General features: G+C 31.6%; 1 protein-coding gene across 1 annotated transcript in view; it reads right to left on the bottom strand.

Moving 5' to 3' along the window:
• Window positions 1-589: 589 nt before the first annotated feature.
• The window catches only part of LOC111047515 (glia maturation factor beta), a 51,988-nt gene continuing 34,539 nt past the window's right edge, over window positions 590-18,038 (bottom strand). Inside the window, exons 4-5 of the mRNA XM_039428374.1 lie at window positions 4,803-4,938; window positions 590-2,094 (exon numbers count right to left, since the gene is read on the bottom strand). Coding sequence (XP_039284308.1) covers window positions 1,955-2,094; window positions 4,803-4,938 — 276 coding nt within the window. The 3' untranslated portion in view covers window positions 590-1,954. The remainder of the gene's footprint in view (window positions 2,095-4,802; window positions 4,939-18,038) is intronic.

The following is an 18,038-nucleotide window of genomic DNA, read 5'->3' as shown; positions in this document are numbered from 1 at the left end:
TTTCTTATAGAATATTCATGTCTGTAAAATGCATAGCTTTCGAGTTATATGCGAGAAACCAAAAAATGGTACCTTTGAACCACCCCACCCCCCTTAGCACAGTGGGTAGGGGTGGGGACTTTTGATATGTTCACCTCCTCACTACCCTAAACAGAACTGCGGGGTCAAAAATTGTCTTCCAAACTTTTCCCTCTATAACATTTCGTTGACTGGGCTAAAGCTCATAATCAGCATGGATTTTTTCCATCGATATTCAAAAAGTTATGAGCAAAAATAGCGAAAAGTTGAAGGACATTTTTTTTTTCAAAAATTTCACACCTTTATGAGTGTATATTTCGAAAAAGTGGTACAGTAAAAGTTACCTCCTTACAACCCTTAACAGAACTGCGGGGTCTAAAATTGTCTTTCAAACTTTTCCCTCTATAACCATTCGTTGACTCACCTTAGAATTAGTATACTTAATACTTTACTCCCTTTTACTCAAGTTAAACAGGATTTTTTTGGATCCAAGTTTATTCTAGTTCGCTTCTCTAAAAATTAAAATTTAATTGTTGAAATGGAAAAGTAGCCAAACAAATGTACAAATAAACTATCTTCAAAGTATTTAATAATTAGTTGAGTATTCTGTAGGCTAATATGGATTTATAAATGGAAATTCAATAGACTATTATAATATTTATAGCAATATCGTTGCAATAAAAGCTTTATTAAGTATAATATATTATAAAAATACAAAAACTCATGAGTGAACTTGGCATATTTATAAAAGGTAACAAATCTACTGGTAATTTTGGAGATTATTTTATCAAACAAATAAGATTCACTATTGCTATAATACTGTGACATCGAATAAATTATGTAGAATCATACCAAGCTATATTGTTCAACAGAGAGCTTTTGTTTCAATATACATACGTGGAATATATTAATTTCTTGTAATTTTCATAATACATCACAAACAATTTATGTTTCTTTTTATCAATGATCAAAGTATCAATGATTTCGGACAAAAGATGAAGAGGTCTAGACCACCTACAGATGAAAAACCTTCTCAGCCAGGATTAATAATTAGTTTCCTACCTACCTACCAATCAGGTTCCATACTAACAATTCTTTTTTCAATATCAGTTTCTCAATAAAATACAATTATTAGAAAAACTTTCCTTCTAACTACAATCCATGATAAACACATAAGTTAAACACATAACTTAGTTGATACCATTTTAATAGGTCTATATCACTATAATAATAGTATATTTTTACTACTTATGATAAATAAATAACTTATTATTATCGAAATTATGAAAGATCATTCCGTGAAATCTTCTCATTGAATATTTATTATTCAAAGTTATCCAAATTCTATTCTAAAGTAATTTACATTCAATTTTAATAAAACAATATATTCATACTGTAAAGCAATACTAGAAACACTTCACAATATCTTATGGAAACCTGCTTGCAACACAGTCTAAAATACTTGAAAAATATTTTGTACTATAGATACCTGATAATTCAAACAAATCCTGCAGTTATTGGTAGGAATATCAAGATAGATTCTTGTATTTTTTTGTATTAGCGAGTTACTCACTGATTCATGAAAAATAATGCCTTTCTAAATGAGACATACTATATGAAAAGTGTTAGTCCATAAAATACAAAAGAGAAGAAATCATGAGTTGATAAATGCACTGATATAGATTCACTCTTATTCACATATTAGCAGTTAGCACTCAATTGTACCATAATGTGACTTGAATTTAGTGGAATGACAAGATTTCAAAGAAGATGATTCCAATGCGGTACTAATAGAAATGGTCCCATAATATTAAGCATGAATTATAAGCTTTGGAATTTACATAATCAATATGTTGAACACTCCATACATTTCATTCATCTAGAAGCGATGCTCACATATTATGCTAGAAGCAAATTCTATTCGCGAAAATGACATCTATTTGCTCAGTTTCTCCTGCAACCACTCTTCAGTTAATTCTTCGAGTTCACGTACTTCATAGACACGTGTCAGATCTGCCTCCTTCTGCAGTGCTAATTTGGTGCCAGCATACATCATCTGCAATGCCATCTGACTATCTGGAATTTGAAAACAATATTGCTTTCGATTTAATTATGTACGAGTACGTTTATAAAGAGTTGAATTGTCAATTTTTCAAATTATGTATTGAGGAATTTGGAGATTAATAAAGCCTTCAGTTATATTTGAATGTTTGGGGAATTTAAAATGGACAATGGAAAATTAAGATTTAATTGTGTTGGGCAAGACTTTCTTGAAAATATACAGTTATTGGCAAAATAAAAACGCATTAAGTTTAATACGTTGAGGTGAAGTTTTGTGGTACGTTAACGTTGAGTGTTGAAGATGTACAATTTTCTATTTTAACTCTAATTAAGAATGTTTTCCGCTTGAAAGCAAAAACCGTTGAGTTGATTCTAGATTCACCGTATAACGTATTGCTTTATTTACTCATTAAAAAGAATGATTTGCGGTAGATGTATGTTTGAAATCTAAATAATAGTACTGTACTTGTTATTTTTCTATACTATACTACTACTGTACTTGATATTTTTCAACCAATTAATCTTATTCTTGATTTTTATCCTTACAATATTATCTAGTTGAAGAGCAGAATATAAGATAGGGTGTTTCGAAACGAATGACGGTGTTTCAACATGCTATAATAATTATTACTAGCTTTTAATAACTATTATTCAAAAATTAAACTGCAAATGAGTTCGAAAAAGAATGTTGTAATGTTTACTACATCAAACTTACAGCCACGAGACATATATAAAATTAACAAAGAACTCAAACAGTTTAACATAAAAGCCTACAAGTGATTAAAGTGAGCACCATTCGTCACTCGGCAGTGAGCACACATCAATACGATACAAGACTTCCCAAACTTTAATAAGTGTTTCATTAGTAACTGCTGAAACAGCTGTTTCAATCCTATTCCTTTTTATTATTCGTGAACCATCTTGTCGAAATATTAAATTTCCTGGTTCATTCTGTGTCAGTTGAGGCGAGAGCCTTAGCTGTTAAGTATACAGATAAGAAGTACAGCTACAGGTGCTTTCTGCGCGGATATGGTACAAAAATGGCTTAAAAGTGCTTTAAGGTTAGCACCAATGCCAACAGACCAAACTGTTCCTCTTTCATGTGATATATGACTTGTGGCTGTAAGTTTGATGTAGTAAATATTATAACATTCTTTTTTTGAACTATTTGTTGAAACTAAGATGTTGAAACCCCCTAATTCATCTTGAAACAAGAAGCATATTATAAACAGAATAGCTCAAAAGACATTAAACATGAGCTCTTTGTACCTAAGCTTTTTGAGTAGTGACTTTTAGGCTATATTGTATTGTAATTACAGCTATAGGATTGGTAGTTACTACTAGTAACTACCAATGAGTAGTAACTAATTGGTATTAACTAATACTACATCAGTTAACTTTCAATCATATGGCTACACTTTCAATGAATGATCTGCTGCTCGATATTTCACTTTCAGTTAACTAGAGATTGATCATGCTATATCAACCGAAACTAGTTACTTGTTTCTTAGGGCGTGTGCACAAACAGAGCGGTCGGGCGTTTCGAGTCCATGTTCTTTCCATGGACAAAATTACCACGATCAAATACGAGGGTTCTAGTTGCATTTCTCAATTGAAGAAAAAAATATACTATCGGACAGAGAGCTGGGGCCTATTTCACAAAGGTACAAGTATTGTTACCAACCATGGTTACGAACAAGATTAGTACTTGTAGTTACAAGTTTACAAGTACTCACGTTTCACAAAAATTTATGATCTACAAGTTTACAATTTTACAAGTCTACAAGTACTTCAATAGTAATTTTTTCATCCTTTATAAAGGTTACTTGTACTTTTCAATAATTACTTTGAAAATATTTGAAAGCAATATAATGTTTTTTGTACAGTCTACTTCATTTATTGCTGAATTTGTAACCTACACAGTATATATGTACTCTGTACATATATAGTAGATGTACTATATATAATGTATACTATATATACTGTGTATATATATTATAGTACACAGAACCTATGAGTTAGCACATTAATAACTATTTTGGAAATTGATTACATTCAATTTCCTGATGCATATATTTCCAAAATAATGAATTTTAGAGGAATATAGGGCATTTTTGATTATTAGAAATATTTATTGAATATTTAAATCATTTAATGATCACTTGTAAATCCTTTACATAGCTTTCCACTTGAAGAAATTTCATAGTTACGAACAAGTAATTTTGACAAAAATTGTTGGCTACAATGAAAATCTTTGTGAAACACTTGTTCGTAACAAGCAAATCACTTAGTAAACAATTCTGCTTTTGTGAAACGCTAGTAATCAGCTGTTTTCCAAAACCATGGTTGGCAAGAAGACTTGTAACCTACTTGTACCTTTGTGAAACGGGCCCCTGGTATTTGTAGTTTCAGTATTAATAGTTTTTTTAGTATTTAATAATAATTGATAAGCGTCTCTCTCACTCTCTCTCTCTCGTACTAGTACAATATTCCACTTCAGTTTCTATTTATACAGTTTCCAAGAAGGCGGAACTCGGGTTTGCAAACACCCTCAATTAATCATTTGTTGTCCAACAATTGCAAATCAATCAGTCATTGTGATGACGATGTGTTATTCAATTGACTAGGAAAAGTATTGATTCAATTGGTGAACTAACACAGTTCAACTGGGTGGATCGTTTCGATGGATTTACTAGTGGAAATATGTGTGAATGGATGAATACCTCTTGGTGTGATGAAAATAAAGCACATGGGGAACGAGACTCGGCCATCCGCATGCTCCATGCGGTAGCAGTAGACCACGAAGCGAGGCTGGTGGCTGGGTAGGTGCGTCTCCCTCAGGTCATCGAGGCTTACATCCTAAAACGATCACCTTTTATTTAAATTACTTAGTTCCTAACAACCAACCAAATCCAGCAAGAGTGGCATTTCAATATTACCGTAATGTTGGTAGAGGCCGTTTTCATAATGTAACGGTGAAGGTAGCTTTGAGCAATTAATTACGACATAGCAGTCAGGTATTTATATAAATAAAAGCTATTAGCTTCTATGACAGCCAGTGTTGATGAAGGGCCTAGTGTCCGAAAGCGCTACACTAATGTAAGTAGAAGCTAATAGCTTTTATTTATACAGGGTGTTTCAGAAGTAGTGTCGAGAATTTTAGGGTATTGTACCTGGATGCTAGGAGACTACAAATGTCATATTTGAAGTGTCCAAAACTCAGCGGTTATCCTTATAGCTGCCATTTTGTTTTTTTCACTTAAAAATTTTTATCTCAAGAACGAAATGTTGTATTGATCTGAAATTTGGCATGAATATTTATGCTATAAAGACTCAACTATAAAAAATAAAAAAAAATTTTTCGTTGAAATTTTTCAAAATGGCGGCCATTTTAAATTTTTGATGGCGAATATCTCGAAAACCGTCCATTTTACAGAAAATTTACAAGAGACAAGAAAGTTAGCAAATTTTTTCACGATTCCAATGATACCTAATTTATTGAGATTGGTCGAAGAATAACAGAGAAATTAATTTTTTTCGTACTGCATGCATGACCACTTTTCACCATTTAAAGATCAATATTAATTTTTTTTATAATTTCATGAAAACCGTTCTTATTACAGAAATATACAAGAATAACTTTCCTCCAAATTTTATTTTACATTGAAAAATATTAATTTCACTCAAATCGGTTCAATGATACTAATGCAGCAATTGCTCAAAATGCCGTCCTTCAACTTGATTACACAGTCTGCACCTTTCAATCATGGACCGTCGAACTGCTATAAAAGCATTTTCATCATCTTGAATGGCACCTGCTGCAGCAACCACTCTTGCCACAAGGTCTTCTTCGTTTTCTACTGGCGTGCTGTAAACAAGGTCTTTCATATGGCCCCAGAAAAAAAATCTAAAGGGTTGAGGTCAGGTGAACGTGCGGGCCACTGTACTGGTCCACCCCGCCCAATCCACCACTGACGATAGGTCATGTTCAGAAAGTCCGTAACAACATTTCCGAAATGAGCAGGGGCACCATCATGTTGAAACCAAATATTATATCTGTTTGCAAGAGGCACATCTTCCAAAAGTTCTGGTAGTATGTCTCTTAAAAAAGTAATGTACGTGGGAGAATTCAGACGATTAGGAAGAAAGTATGGTCCAATCACGCGATTACCTAAGATACCCGCCCAAACATTCAGCGAAAATCTATGCTGATAACCACGCACTTTGACCTCATGAGGATTGTCTAAGGCCCAGACGTGACTGTTGTGAGAGTTGAAGATTCCTTCTCTTGTAAAGCTGGACTCATCGGTAAATAACACATTTTCTAGAAAATTTGGTTGGATAATGTCTTGCTGAAGAAACCAACGGGCACAGTTTACTCTTGGCTCATAGTCGCGTTCAACCAATGAGTGAACTTTTTGAAAGCGGAAGGGGTGAAGTCTTTCCTTGTTTAGTACACGCCACACAGAAGAAGCACTTGAATTGATTTGCTTTGCAACTGCTCTCGTACTCGTTCTAGGATTGAAATCGAATTTCTGCAATACTTCCTCTTCAAAAGCAACATTTCGAACTGCTCGAGGCCTACCAGCAATTACTAGTGGGCAGGAATAGCATGAACTGTGAGATGCGCGAGAGGAGAGATAATGGAGTGAGAGTAGGGAGGCCGCTCGAAACTAAGAGAGGGGAGGTGGCTGGAGCTTGTTGTTGACTTTCCTACTGCTTATGCTATTAGGCATATGCAAACCGGAGCGATGTGCACCGTACGGAGGTCAAGTTGTGACTGAGTCAAATGCTTCCCCCACCACTAAAATTCTCTCTCGGGCTTCTGCGCATCTTGAACTCAGAGCTCATGCTATTCCTGACGGGCAGTACCCTGTTCCGTTCAAATGAACCAACTTCTCTCAGCCGATTGTGAGTTCTTGTGAACACCTTGTCGGAAGGGAGACGGCGGTTTGGAAATGCAGCTGCATACATTCTTCTTGCTTCGGTCGCATTGCCAAGAGCTGCTCCATACATGAAGTGAATATCGGTGTACTTCAGCGAACTAAATTCCATTACAATAATTAAATATTTGTGTAGAAGCAACGTAAGAAAATATTGAAACTGGAAATTTAAGATAGAAATAAGACCTAGGAAACGTGAGACTAAGAAATAGGAAGCACTACATCTGGTTCTTTACTTTTAATGAAACAACAATACTTTTACAAGACAAACATTATCATCTGAAAACCATTGTAAAATCATCTGTTTGCCCATATGGAGCCATACCGAGTTTCAAAGCTTCATCTTAAATACATCTGGAATTAAAAAATTAATATTGATCTTTAAATGGTGAAAAGTGGTCATGCATGCAGTACGAAAAAAATTAATTTCTCTGTTATTCTTCGACCAATCTTAATAAATTAGGTATCATTGGAATCGTGAAAAAATTTGCTAACTGTTTTGTCTCTTGTAAATTTTCTGTAAAATGGACGGTTTTCGAGATATTCGCCATCAAAAATTTAAAATGGCCGCCATTTTGAAAAATTCCAACAAAAATTTTTTTTTTATTTTTTATAGTTGAGTCTTTATAGCATAAATATTCATGCCAAATTTCAGATCAATACAACATTTCGTTCTTGAGATAAAAATTTTTAAGTGAAAAAAACAAAATGGCAGCTATAAGGATAACCGCTGAGTTTTGGACACTTCAAATATGACATTTGTAGTCTCCTAGCATCCAGGTACAATACCCTAAAATTCTCGACACTACTTCTGAAACACCCTGTATAAATACCTGACTGCTATGTCGTAATTAATTGTTCAAAGTGATTATTTAACGAGCAGTTCGTAATGGAATCAAACATTGAAGAGTAGCTTTAAGCTTGAATGTTGAAAAGAATGCATGTATTTAGATGGTGGCGCATGTAGTGGAGCAGTATGTTTTGACCCATTTGGATAAATACATGCTTTTCAACCGAGTAGATACAAAAGAGCGGTTCTATACCCACCGAGGATGTTCAGACATGCCTGGCCACCCCTCATCCAACCTAACCTATATAAATTTTTAATTTTCGATCCTTATCATGTCATGACATGTCTTATATGTGATCATGTGGTCTATTATGTGATGTCTCTGTGATAAGATAATAATATTTTTATAAATAATTCTCCCTTTTATCAATTTTGCATGCCAATAGATGCTTAAGGCAGTAAATTCAAATAGGAGATGTTCCATGGCTGATAAGCTACCAAGTTAAGCTCCATGGGCCTGGTACTTTCTTTGTAAGGGTGACCAAAGACCTTTGAATATAATTTTTGAGTTTGAAATTGGTTTTGAACCCACCTAAAGGTCCACTCACCTGTTATCATCATTACCTGTGCACAAGCCTGGAGCTCATGTGGGCATCATCTTCAGCCAAAAATGTATTGATAAATAAGTGGGTGAGACTGTGGTAAACATGGTAACCATTTCAAATAGATTAATGATAATGATTAAACTATGTCTATTTTTAATAATCTATATAATAAGAGAGAGTAGGGTTGTGTTTGTTCATGTGTTCATTTGTTCGCATCAAAACATGTCAACTTGTGGATTGCATACCGGAAAAACGGGAATGATTTAGATCTCCAAATTTTGAACATAGATTCTAAAAATATCAAAATTGTGCACCTCGAAGCCCAAATTTCAATTTTCTTTCTAGATTTTTCAGAATTAATGTTTAAATTTGATTCATGGAACATCATACAGCATTTGTTGTAGATGTGTTTGTATAAAGGAAGCTCACAGAGAAATTGATATGCTGGTAACAATGTGTTGCAATATGTGTTTCGATACAGGAAGCTCATGTTTTGATACTGGAGTTTTGATACAAATGCTGGCAGCTTATAGCGATTGTGATAATATTATATTATGGTGAGTTGTTAAGTTTTGAATATCAACATTTTATTGATTCTGAATCTTTAAAATTTCCGAAAAGCTGTTTTTGTCATCTTTAAATATGATATTAAACACTAAAAATCATCTATCATATAACATTAGCCCCACTGGTATGAGCAGTGAGTTGAATATTATGTTATAAAATTATGTAAGAGTTTTGATTTTAAATGAAATCTATTTTGGGGGCATATTCAATAGCAGTCCAAAATTTAACAGCATTTTATTTGAATATTGCTGGCATGTTCTGTAATTTATTTGTATCAATAAATAAATACATGCAAAAATTAATGGATATCAATATGAATTATGAGACAGAAACAAATTGAATCGTTTTTAAATGAAATATGCCACATTTATTTTCATTCTAGGTAGTAAGGATAATGTGATATAACGTTACTTACTAGACAATTCATCTCAACAACTTTCTTGGAGTATTGGTAAAGAGCTCGGCTTCAAAGAGAGAGGTACTAGGTTCGAGTACCAAAGAAGTTTTAATTTTTTTGTTCTCAATTTTTTCACTCAAAACATATTATTATAAATTATTTTTTGAAGGAGGTTGTTTTCATTACGATTGAACTTGGATTTTATCAAATAATTATTCAATGTAAAATTTTGCAATCAAGTTAATTATTAATATGTAATAATAATAATATCATAAATAATAAATAGGTATTAATAGGTATGGTAGTACTATAAGAAAGGAAAGAACTAGCTTAAACACATATTCACATGTAAAGGATAGTAAAATTATGTTTGACACATCATCACGTCTGAACTACTGGACTGATTTACTTGAAATGTTGCATTAACCGAGGATTCTTATAGGCCTATTTTCAATTCTTCTAGATTTCATTGAGTCAAGTTTTCTGTTTGTCATGTTTTAAAAATACCATTGCGAAGCATGGGTTACCTGCTAGTATAGCAATATGATGGAAAAATTATCTTACCTCTCAACTTTATTGGTACCTACTATACCAAATAGAATAAAGTATTTTGTTTAATACCAACTTTTTATAATAGTGTTAAAATATGTTTGAATTAATCTAATATATTATGTTCCATTTTGAATGTTCACTGTGTGTGTAGGGTAAGTAAGGTGTAAGGTAAGTAAGGTGAAATAGTCAACAAATTCACTTACAATAGTATATGTTTTATTAACACATTAATATCTCAAATTACAAAACTATATTTATTGCTAATTGAATTGATTACAATATGTTTCCCTCTTGGTCACCATTGTAAAAATGGTTCAAGCCCCTTTACTTCTTCAAAGTGGGGAAACATCAAAGGGGTATAAAAAGAGATATCCTTAATGAGAATATGAGATGAATGGAAAAAATACAACTCTTCAAAACAAAATAAATCAGCATAATAACTGAGTATTCAAATAATAATATTCACAATAAACAAGGAAATTCATAAATATCTAGCAATCCTGCTAGGATTATTTCAAAATATGATTTACTGTAACATTTTCTCATTAACAATATCCCTTTTTTTACAAAAATAAAAATTTACTCTGCTTTTAAAACAAAACAATACTTCTAAATAACATTTTTTTTCAATTTTCTTAATTGAGACAAGAATAAAGACTAACAATATAAAAAAATATTTTTAAAAACTCAAATAACTTTTATAATGAATGTTTCAAATTTGAATTATGAATAAAATAATAGTAATTCAGAATGGCATCCATAGAAATGAAAAGAAAACTTTGAAAATTAAATTAAACTTTTTTCCATGAATAAGGGGACATAATTGTGGTGGGGGGAATTGAGAGACTACTCAATCCACCACTGGAGCTCTCATGGATGTGAGTAGTAAAGGGTTGGAATGGAAGAATAAATTTGTTATAATTCACAAAATATTTAAATATATACAACACTATGTTTTGAGAAGATGCATAAAATGTATAACTTTTCAAGGGTTATAACAAATTGGTACTGTTGACACACCATCATTCAATATGATTCTCTTATCATCACTTGATGATAAAGCTGTTTTATTAATGTCCACTGTGTACACATTGTGTTCTTTGGATCTGATACAAGTATTTATCAGCCTACTATTTTCCTTCAAATTGAGGCAATCAAGGTAGTCATCAAACTTGATGCACTTTTTCAATGCAGCAGACTGAATACCTTTTGCCTTCTTTATTTCATGATAATCCATTCTTATTGAATACATTTTCGCACGTAGACCAACAAATTCCAAAATGATCCTACTATTAGCCTCATCTTTGAATTTACCCAACACTTTTTTGTTTGCTAGTGAATAGCATTGATGGTCTTGTGGGTAGTCAGATGTGTCAAAGTGCTCGATCATTTTCATAGAGATCATCTGTTACAATTTTGTATAGTAGACTGTCTGTGTCTATTTAACATGTCTGCTTTTCAATGTGGCATTGGAGAAAGTGATACGAGACTCCAAAATTGACACTAGAGGAGTCCTGCTCAATAAGACAATTGAATTACTGGCTTATGCTGATGACATTGACATTGCAGCTAGATCATATGATGGAGGCATATAATAGCATGAGAGGGGCAGCAAATAGTATGGGACTGATTATAAACAAGCAGAAAACAAAGATCATGGTCTCATCAAGGTCCAATGCTCATAGATTGAATGCTGCTCAGTCTGACCTGATAGCTAATTGTGGTTTGGAGGTGGTTGATGAGTTCGTCTACCTTGGGTCTTCAGTAAACTCAAAAAATGAAACAACACATGAGATCAGGTGAAGAATCCTACTTGCAAATAGGGCATACTTTGGTTTAGCCAAACACTTCAGATCAAGGAATTTGAGCCGAGAGACAAAGATAAGAATGTACTGCTCACTGATTCTGCCTGTGCTGACCTATGCCAGTGAGGCATGGACCCTAACAGAACTGGATGAGAATATGATCAATATTTTTGAATGAAAGATTCCATGCCGAATTTTTGATGGTGTGCAAATTGATGGAGTGTGGCACAGAAGAAAGAATAGGGATCTGTATGATATGTATGGCCACACCAATGCACTGGCTATTATCAGAGTAGGGAGACTCAGGTGGTCAGGCCATGTTGAAAGAGCTGATGACTCATATCTGGCTAAAATAATCATGAATTACAACATGGAAGAAAGAAGACACCCTGGTCGACCAAGACTGAGATGGATGGACTCAGTCACTGAAGATGCAAGGAGGCTTGGTGTAAGAAATTGGAGATGAGCTGTCATGGACAGAATAGAATGGAGGTGATTGCTGGAGGAGGCCAAGATCCATTCTGGATTGTAGAGCCATGGATGATGATGATGATGACTGTCTGTGTCTGTGTAAGCAAGCTTTATGGCTTTTGGACCATATTTTGGCAGCATTACATCATAGTGAAAACTATACATTGTCATTTTGGAAATGTCTAATACTGCTTGACCTATAATATATTGGTTTATTAAACAGAATTTTTTCTTTTGTAAATGGATAGCTGCTAGATTTTCACAATAGATGGTTCAATCAATAAACTCAGGCTTTCTGACCATTTTTTCAATCTTTTTACCACTACATACCAATTGCATGTTATTCAATTCCCAACATTTTCCATAGTTTTCCCATACACTGAGTTAACATAAAGTTTATAAAGATCCTTTTCAAAAGCATTTTGAGACAAAGTACGGAGTTTTGTATTGTGTTCAATGTATGGCTGTAGCCAATGTGACTGTTTGAATCTCAATACACTATGAATTTTCATAAATTTTAACCCATGTTCAACTGTCTGCTTCAATGCCATGTAGTGAACTATATATTGCTTTTGGCTATTTACATGTGCACACAACTTTTTTTGATTATTTCCAGTAAATATCATTTCAGGTAGAAATGACAGATCACAATGGTCTTCATGAAGTGATTTTGGATATTCCACATCAACTTCAACGATCTAACCATAGTCATCACCCTCTTGTGCATTGAGTAGATCATTTGCATTCAAATCGACCCACTGGAAGTCTCCAAAAGGCAGTGGTTTTGACATTGCCAGGCCATACAAATTATTACAATATATGTATGAGATGAAAACACTAACAGCAGTTGAATCATATGTTTCCATGTATTTGTTATTGGCTTTTATATGTTGGTGTGAAACTTGGCACAAACCACCCAGTATTCCTTCCTCAACCATCATAATTTTCTCATAGTCCAGTTTAATGCTTGTAAATTGCAGCATTGCATCCCAAGATAGACCAGGTAGAGTGAAATAATGGCATGGGTCTAACTTATGTGTCTTCATTGTGATGGTTCTAAAATTTTCAAGCACATCAGCTAACAACAACACATTAGTCAATAAATAATGATCACTATATTGCCCTAGTGTTGTGAAACCAAATGTATTCCAAACCTTTGTTGCATGCAAATAATCTTCATCAGTTATATCTGTTTGTGTAAAATTTGAGTAAAACACTGATTTTGGAGGTAGAGATGTTTCATTCAATGTTTCCCAACTTGTTACATATTCATATGGAAACACTCCTTTTCTTGTAAATAGAGGAATATTTTGTAGTAGAAAAAAATTTCTTATTTCCTCAAGATTGGGAAGGTTTCTGGCCAGACTGTCTAAGCTACTTGACATAAAATGGAATGAGTCAAGGAAGCGTAGCTTGATAAATATGTTGATGGTTTTTGAAAAATATATGTACTTTTCTTCAGTTTTGGGAATGATGTCTATTTGATTTTCATCATAACCTAACTCAAGCACAATGAATTGGCTGTCATATCCACTGAGATTGTGGAATATTACAGGGAGGAAATTTGGAGCTTGATACTTCAAGTTACAGCTATTATGTACTGCTCTTCTGTATTTTCCTGACATATGACAGTGATCTCTCACTTTTATCTGGTGACATTGATGAGTTTAATTCTGCAGACAAATGTTACATGTGCGACAAACACTTCAATGTGGAAGACGTAAGGCAATGCAGGAAGCTATTTCAGGAGTTTAACAAACAACATAGGCTACTCTCCAATTCAATGATTACTTTCATTAATACAATCGAATTGTCTTTTATTGTACGGAATGATACAATAATATGGTAACAGCATTTGTGAAATAATTACTTATCATCAACATTAATATCTACCTCTCCCTGTTTGCAATATATGAGTCTTGGGATATAAACAAGTCTGGAATAAAATAAAGATAAATTCATGAGAAAAAAATGAAAAATTCGAACAATGGCACTCAATAATACCTCTTTATCAACATGATCTTGACCTTTAAAAAAATAATCATTTTAAATGTTAAAAAAATTTATTTCAACTAATAATTATGTGAGTTTGATTCATACTATCTTTTCAAATTAGAAAAATTGAAAAAATTATTGTGCGGATAAACTGAGGAGTTATTAGTGAGCATTGTACTGAAACGTTCAGGGTTTGATTTTGAGGATTTGATTGACTGAGTAACTCAAACTATACTATATAGGTAACATGGTACATAAGGTACAGGTCACTAAATCATATTCAAGGCACCTTTGAGATAAATCATTCTATTCCCTAGTGTCTATAATCTCACCATTACTGTTCAGATCAACATGACTCATTATAAAATGACTAGAATAGAAGTGAATTGAAATAATAATATACTTTACAAATAATAACATCTGCACTCAGTCTTTGAGCTAAAAATATAAAATATATAAAGTTCAGTACATTACTTAATTTTTGTCATTCTTGTCTCGTTCATGACTATGTTCTCAATTCTTGGAGTCTGATGATTGTGGTTGTATTGCCACCGGTTTGCCTCCCACGGAGCTGTTATTGAACTCCTCCAGCTGATCAAGGTGAATGATTCGAAGTGGGTTGCCTGCTTCATTTTTCTTGATCATCACTTGACAGTCTCTGGTCCAGGCCACTGTTAATTTCCTGACTTTGACCATCACCCTGGCTGCATTAAAGATGAGTCGGGTGTGCGGCATGAGCTGCTTGTTCAGATATATTTGCAAATCCGGCCATGAGGTGTTGACTTCTTTGGCATATAGATTTCTCCTCACTTTACAGGCCACAATCCATGCATTCTTGGTAGCATGTGAAACGAATGCGACTATAATAATGAGTAGATGGTTTTGCCACGTTTTTGCTGTAGCCTATCATTCTTAGTAGCATGTGAAACGAATGTGACTATAATAATGAGTAGATGGTTTTGCCACGTTTTTGCTGTAGCCTTTGTGACTATAATAATGAGTGGATGGTTTTGCCACGTTTTTGCTGTAGCCTATGTCCTGCGGAGATATCATACATATCATAATAGTAGATAGTAACATGAGGATTCTACCCCACTTATGGATCAATCAAATTTGCAAATTTTTTTTTATAATAAATGAATAAGATATTTGATGAGTTTTTTGGTGATATAATTAAAAGTGAATACAGGACTATAAATCCTGTTAGTGAATTAAATTTTAATTCACCAAATAATTATACAATTTTTAAAATAGATCATGGAGACTCATTTTATAATTCTAAATTTCAAATTCATGTAACTGGTAAATTTATTAAAAAAGCTGGAGGAGGTGATTATGAAGATAATTCAACAATTAAATTGATTGATAATTTTTTACCATATCTATTTTCAAGAATTGAATTGAAAAAACATAATACATTAATTGATTTTGTTGATTTTCCAGGAATTACAAGTACTGTTAAAGGATTAGTAAGTTATCATAATTCTCAAAAACAAACAATTAGTAATACAGGATTTGTTTCTAAATTTACTAGTGGAAAATTTGAAATATTATGTACATTAAGTCAATTAGGTTTAGGATTTTTTGATCATCTTAGATATCCAATGTTCAAAGGAGGATTTGAAATAATATTTACCAGATCTGAAGATAATGATGCTATCTTTAGATGGAAAGATACAACACAAGGAGCAATTGAACCACAAGAAGGAAAGATTATAATTGAAACATTCAATTTAAGAGTACCAATAGTAGAATTCACTAATATAGCTAAAATTCAAATAATAAATAAATTAAAATCAATAAGTGATGATAAAAAATTGAAATATGATTACTTCCAATGGCAGTGTATAGATAAAAAAGGTGTATTTGGATCAACATTTAGTTTTGATATTACAACTTCATTTAGAAATATCTATAATCCAAAATTCATAGTTATATGTTTACAAACTGATAAATTAAATGATCAAAAGAAAGATCCTTCAACTTTTGATAATGTTCAATTAAAAAATGCTATTGTAAAAATTAATGGTGAAAGATATCCTTATGAATTAGAAAATTTTGATTTTACTAATAAAAAAACAGCTATTTTATATGATATGTATCAGAACTTTGGAAGAGTAATGTTTAGAGATGATGAAGTATATTTAAATTATGATGATTTTATAAACAAATATCAATAGGATTTGTTTATAAAATCATCATAATTTAAATATACTTCATCATCTCCAAACATTACTTATTAATTGATACACATTTACACCCTACAAATTTAGGACAAATAAAAAGTGATATATTAATAGAACTTGATTTTTCAAATCCTGTAACAGCTCCAAATGCTAATAATGGTACAATTGCATATGTTATTGTTTTTTCTGAAATGCACTTCCTATATGATATTAATAGAAATAGTATTAATTTGATTTAAATTTTTTTATAATAAATGGATTTAATAAAACATAAAGTAAAGTTATCTAATAATAAAAAAAATACTATAAGAATAGCTAATAAAAAACATAAAACAATAACAATTGGATTAACTTATGATCAATTATCTAATGGTGAAAATGAAATTTTGTTAACTAATAAACAATATAATGATGTAAAAAAAGCTTTAAAAAATAAAAAAGGTTTACGATTAACATTATTATATAATCAATTTGGTAGTGGATTATTGAATGATTTACTAACAAAAGTTGAAAATAATATACCTCTAGTAAAAAATGTAACACCTTATTTTAGGAATAATGTAGCTCCACTAATTAAAGAAAAAATAGTTCCTTGGTTACATGATTTAATTGATAAAGAACTTGATGATTTAATACAAAATGATCAAAATGGAAAAGGATTAAAAACATCTATAAATAAAAAAATTGATTCAATATATTCTGATTTACTTAAAAAAAACAAAAAATAACTCCATTATCTATTAGTGATTTAGAAAATTATTCAAGAAAATTGAAATATTTTAAAGGAATTTTTATGAGAGATAATCTCCCAATTGATAAACCATATGATATTGAATGTGGAATTATTAATTTAGATAGTATGTTTTCTACAGGAACACATTGGACTTGTTATATGAAAAAAAATAATAATGTACTTTATTTTGATAGTTATGGAAATGCTAATCCACCATTAGAATTACAAAAATATTTATTGAATAATAAAATTTTTATTTCAACAGATGAAATACAAAACGATTATGATCCACCAATATGTGGACATCTTTGTTTATATGCTTTGAAATTATTTTCAGGAGGATGTAATTTAAAAATAATTTCACAAAAAATTTTTAATAATAAATATGGTTTCTTATCATTCATTGATATTTAATCAATTTGGTGATGATATAAAATCAGAACAAAAATTTGAAATTGATGAATTACAAAATATTATAAAAGAATGTAAACATAAAATTGATAATATAATGAAAGAGTCTATAACATTGGATTATTTTAAAAATTCTATAAAAAATTTAGATGATAAACTTAATGAAGAGTTTATAACAATGGATTATTTTAAAAATTTTATGAAAAATTTAGATGAAAAACTTAATAAAGCTATTCATATCTTATTTGAAAAACTTGATAAAAGTAGTATAGATAGAAATCAGGATACATATAATAATCTTAAAAATGAAATAAATGATAAATTAAAAGATTTTGAATCTAAAATTGAACATATAAATTCACTTTTAAATAAAACTTAAATTATTTTTTTTTAGATTTGAAATATGACTTTCCATTTCTTGATGTTTTTTCATATATGTTTTAGTAATGAATTATCACATACATCACATCTAACTTTTTCTAAAATTTTATCTTCATTTTTATA

The sequence above is a fragment of the Nilaparvata lugens genome, chromosome 5 (assembly GCF_014356525.2).
Source record: "Nilaparvata lugens isolate BPH chromosome 5, ASM1435652v1, whole genome shotgun sequence".
NCBI lineage: Eukaryota > Metazoa > Arthropoda > Insecta > Hemiptera > Delphacidae > Nilaparvata > Nilaparvata lugens.
The sequence above is the reverse complement of the archived record's forward strand: the minus strand, read 5'-3'. Positions and strand labels throughout refer to the sequence as shown.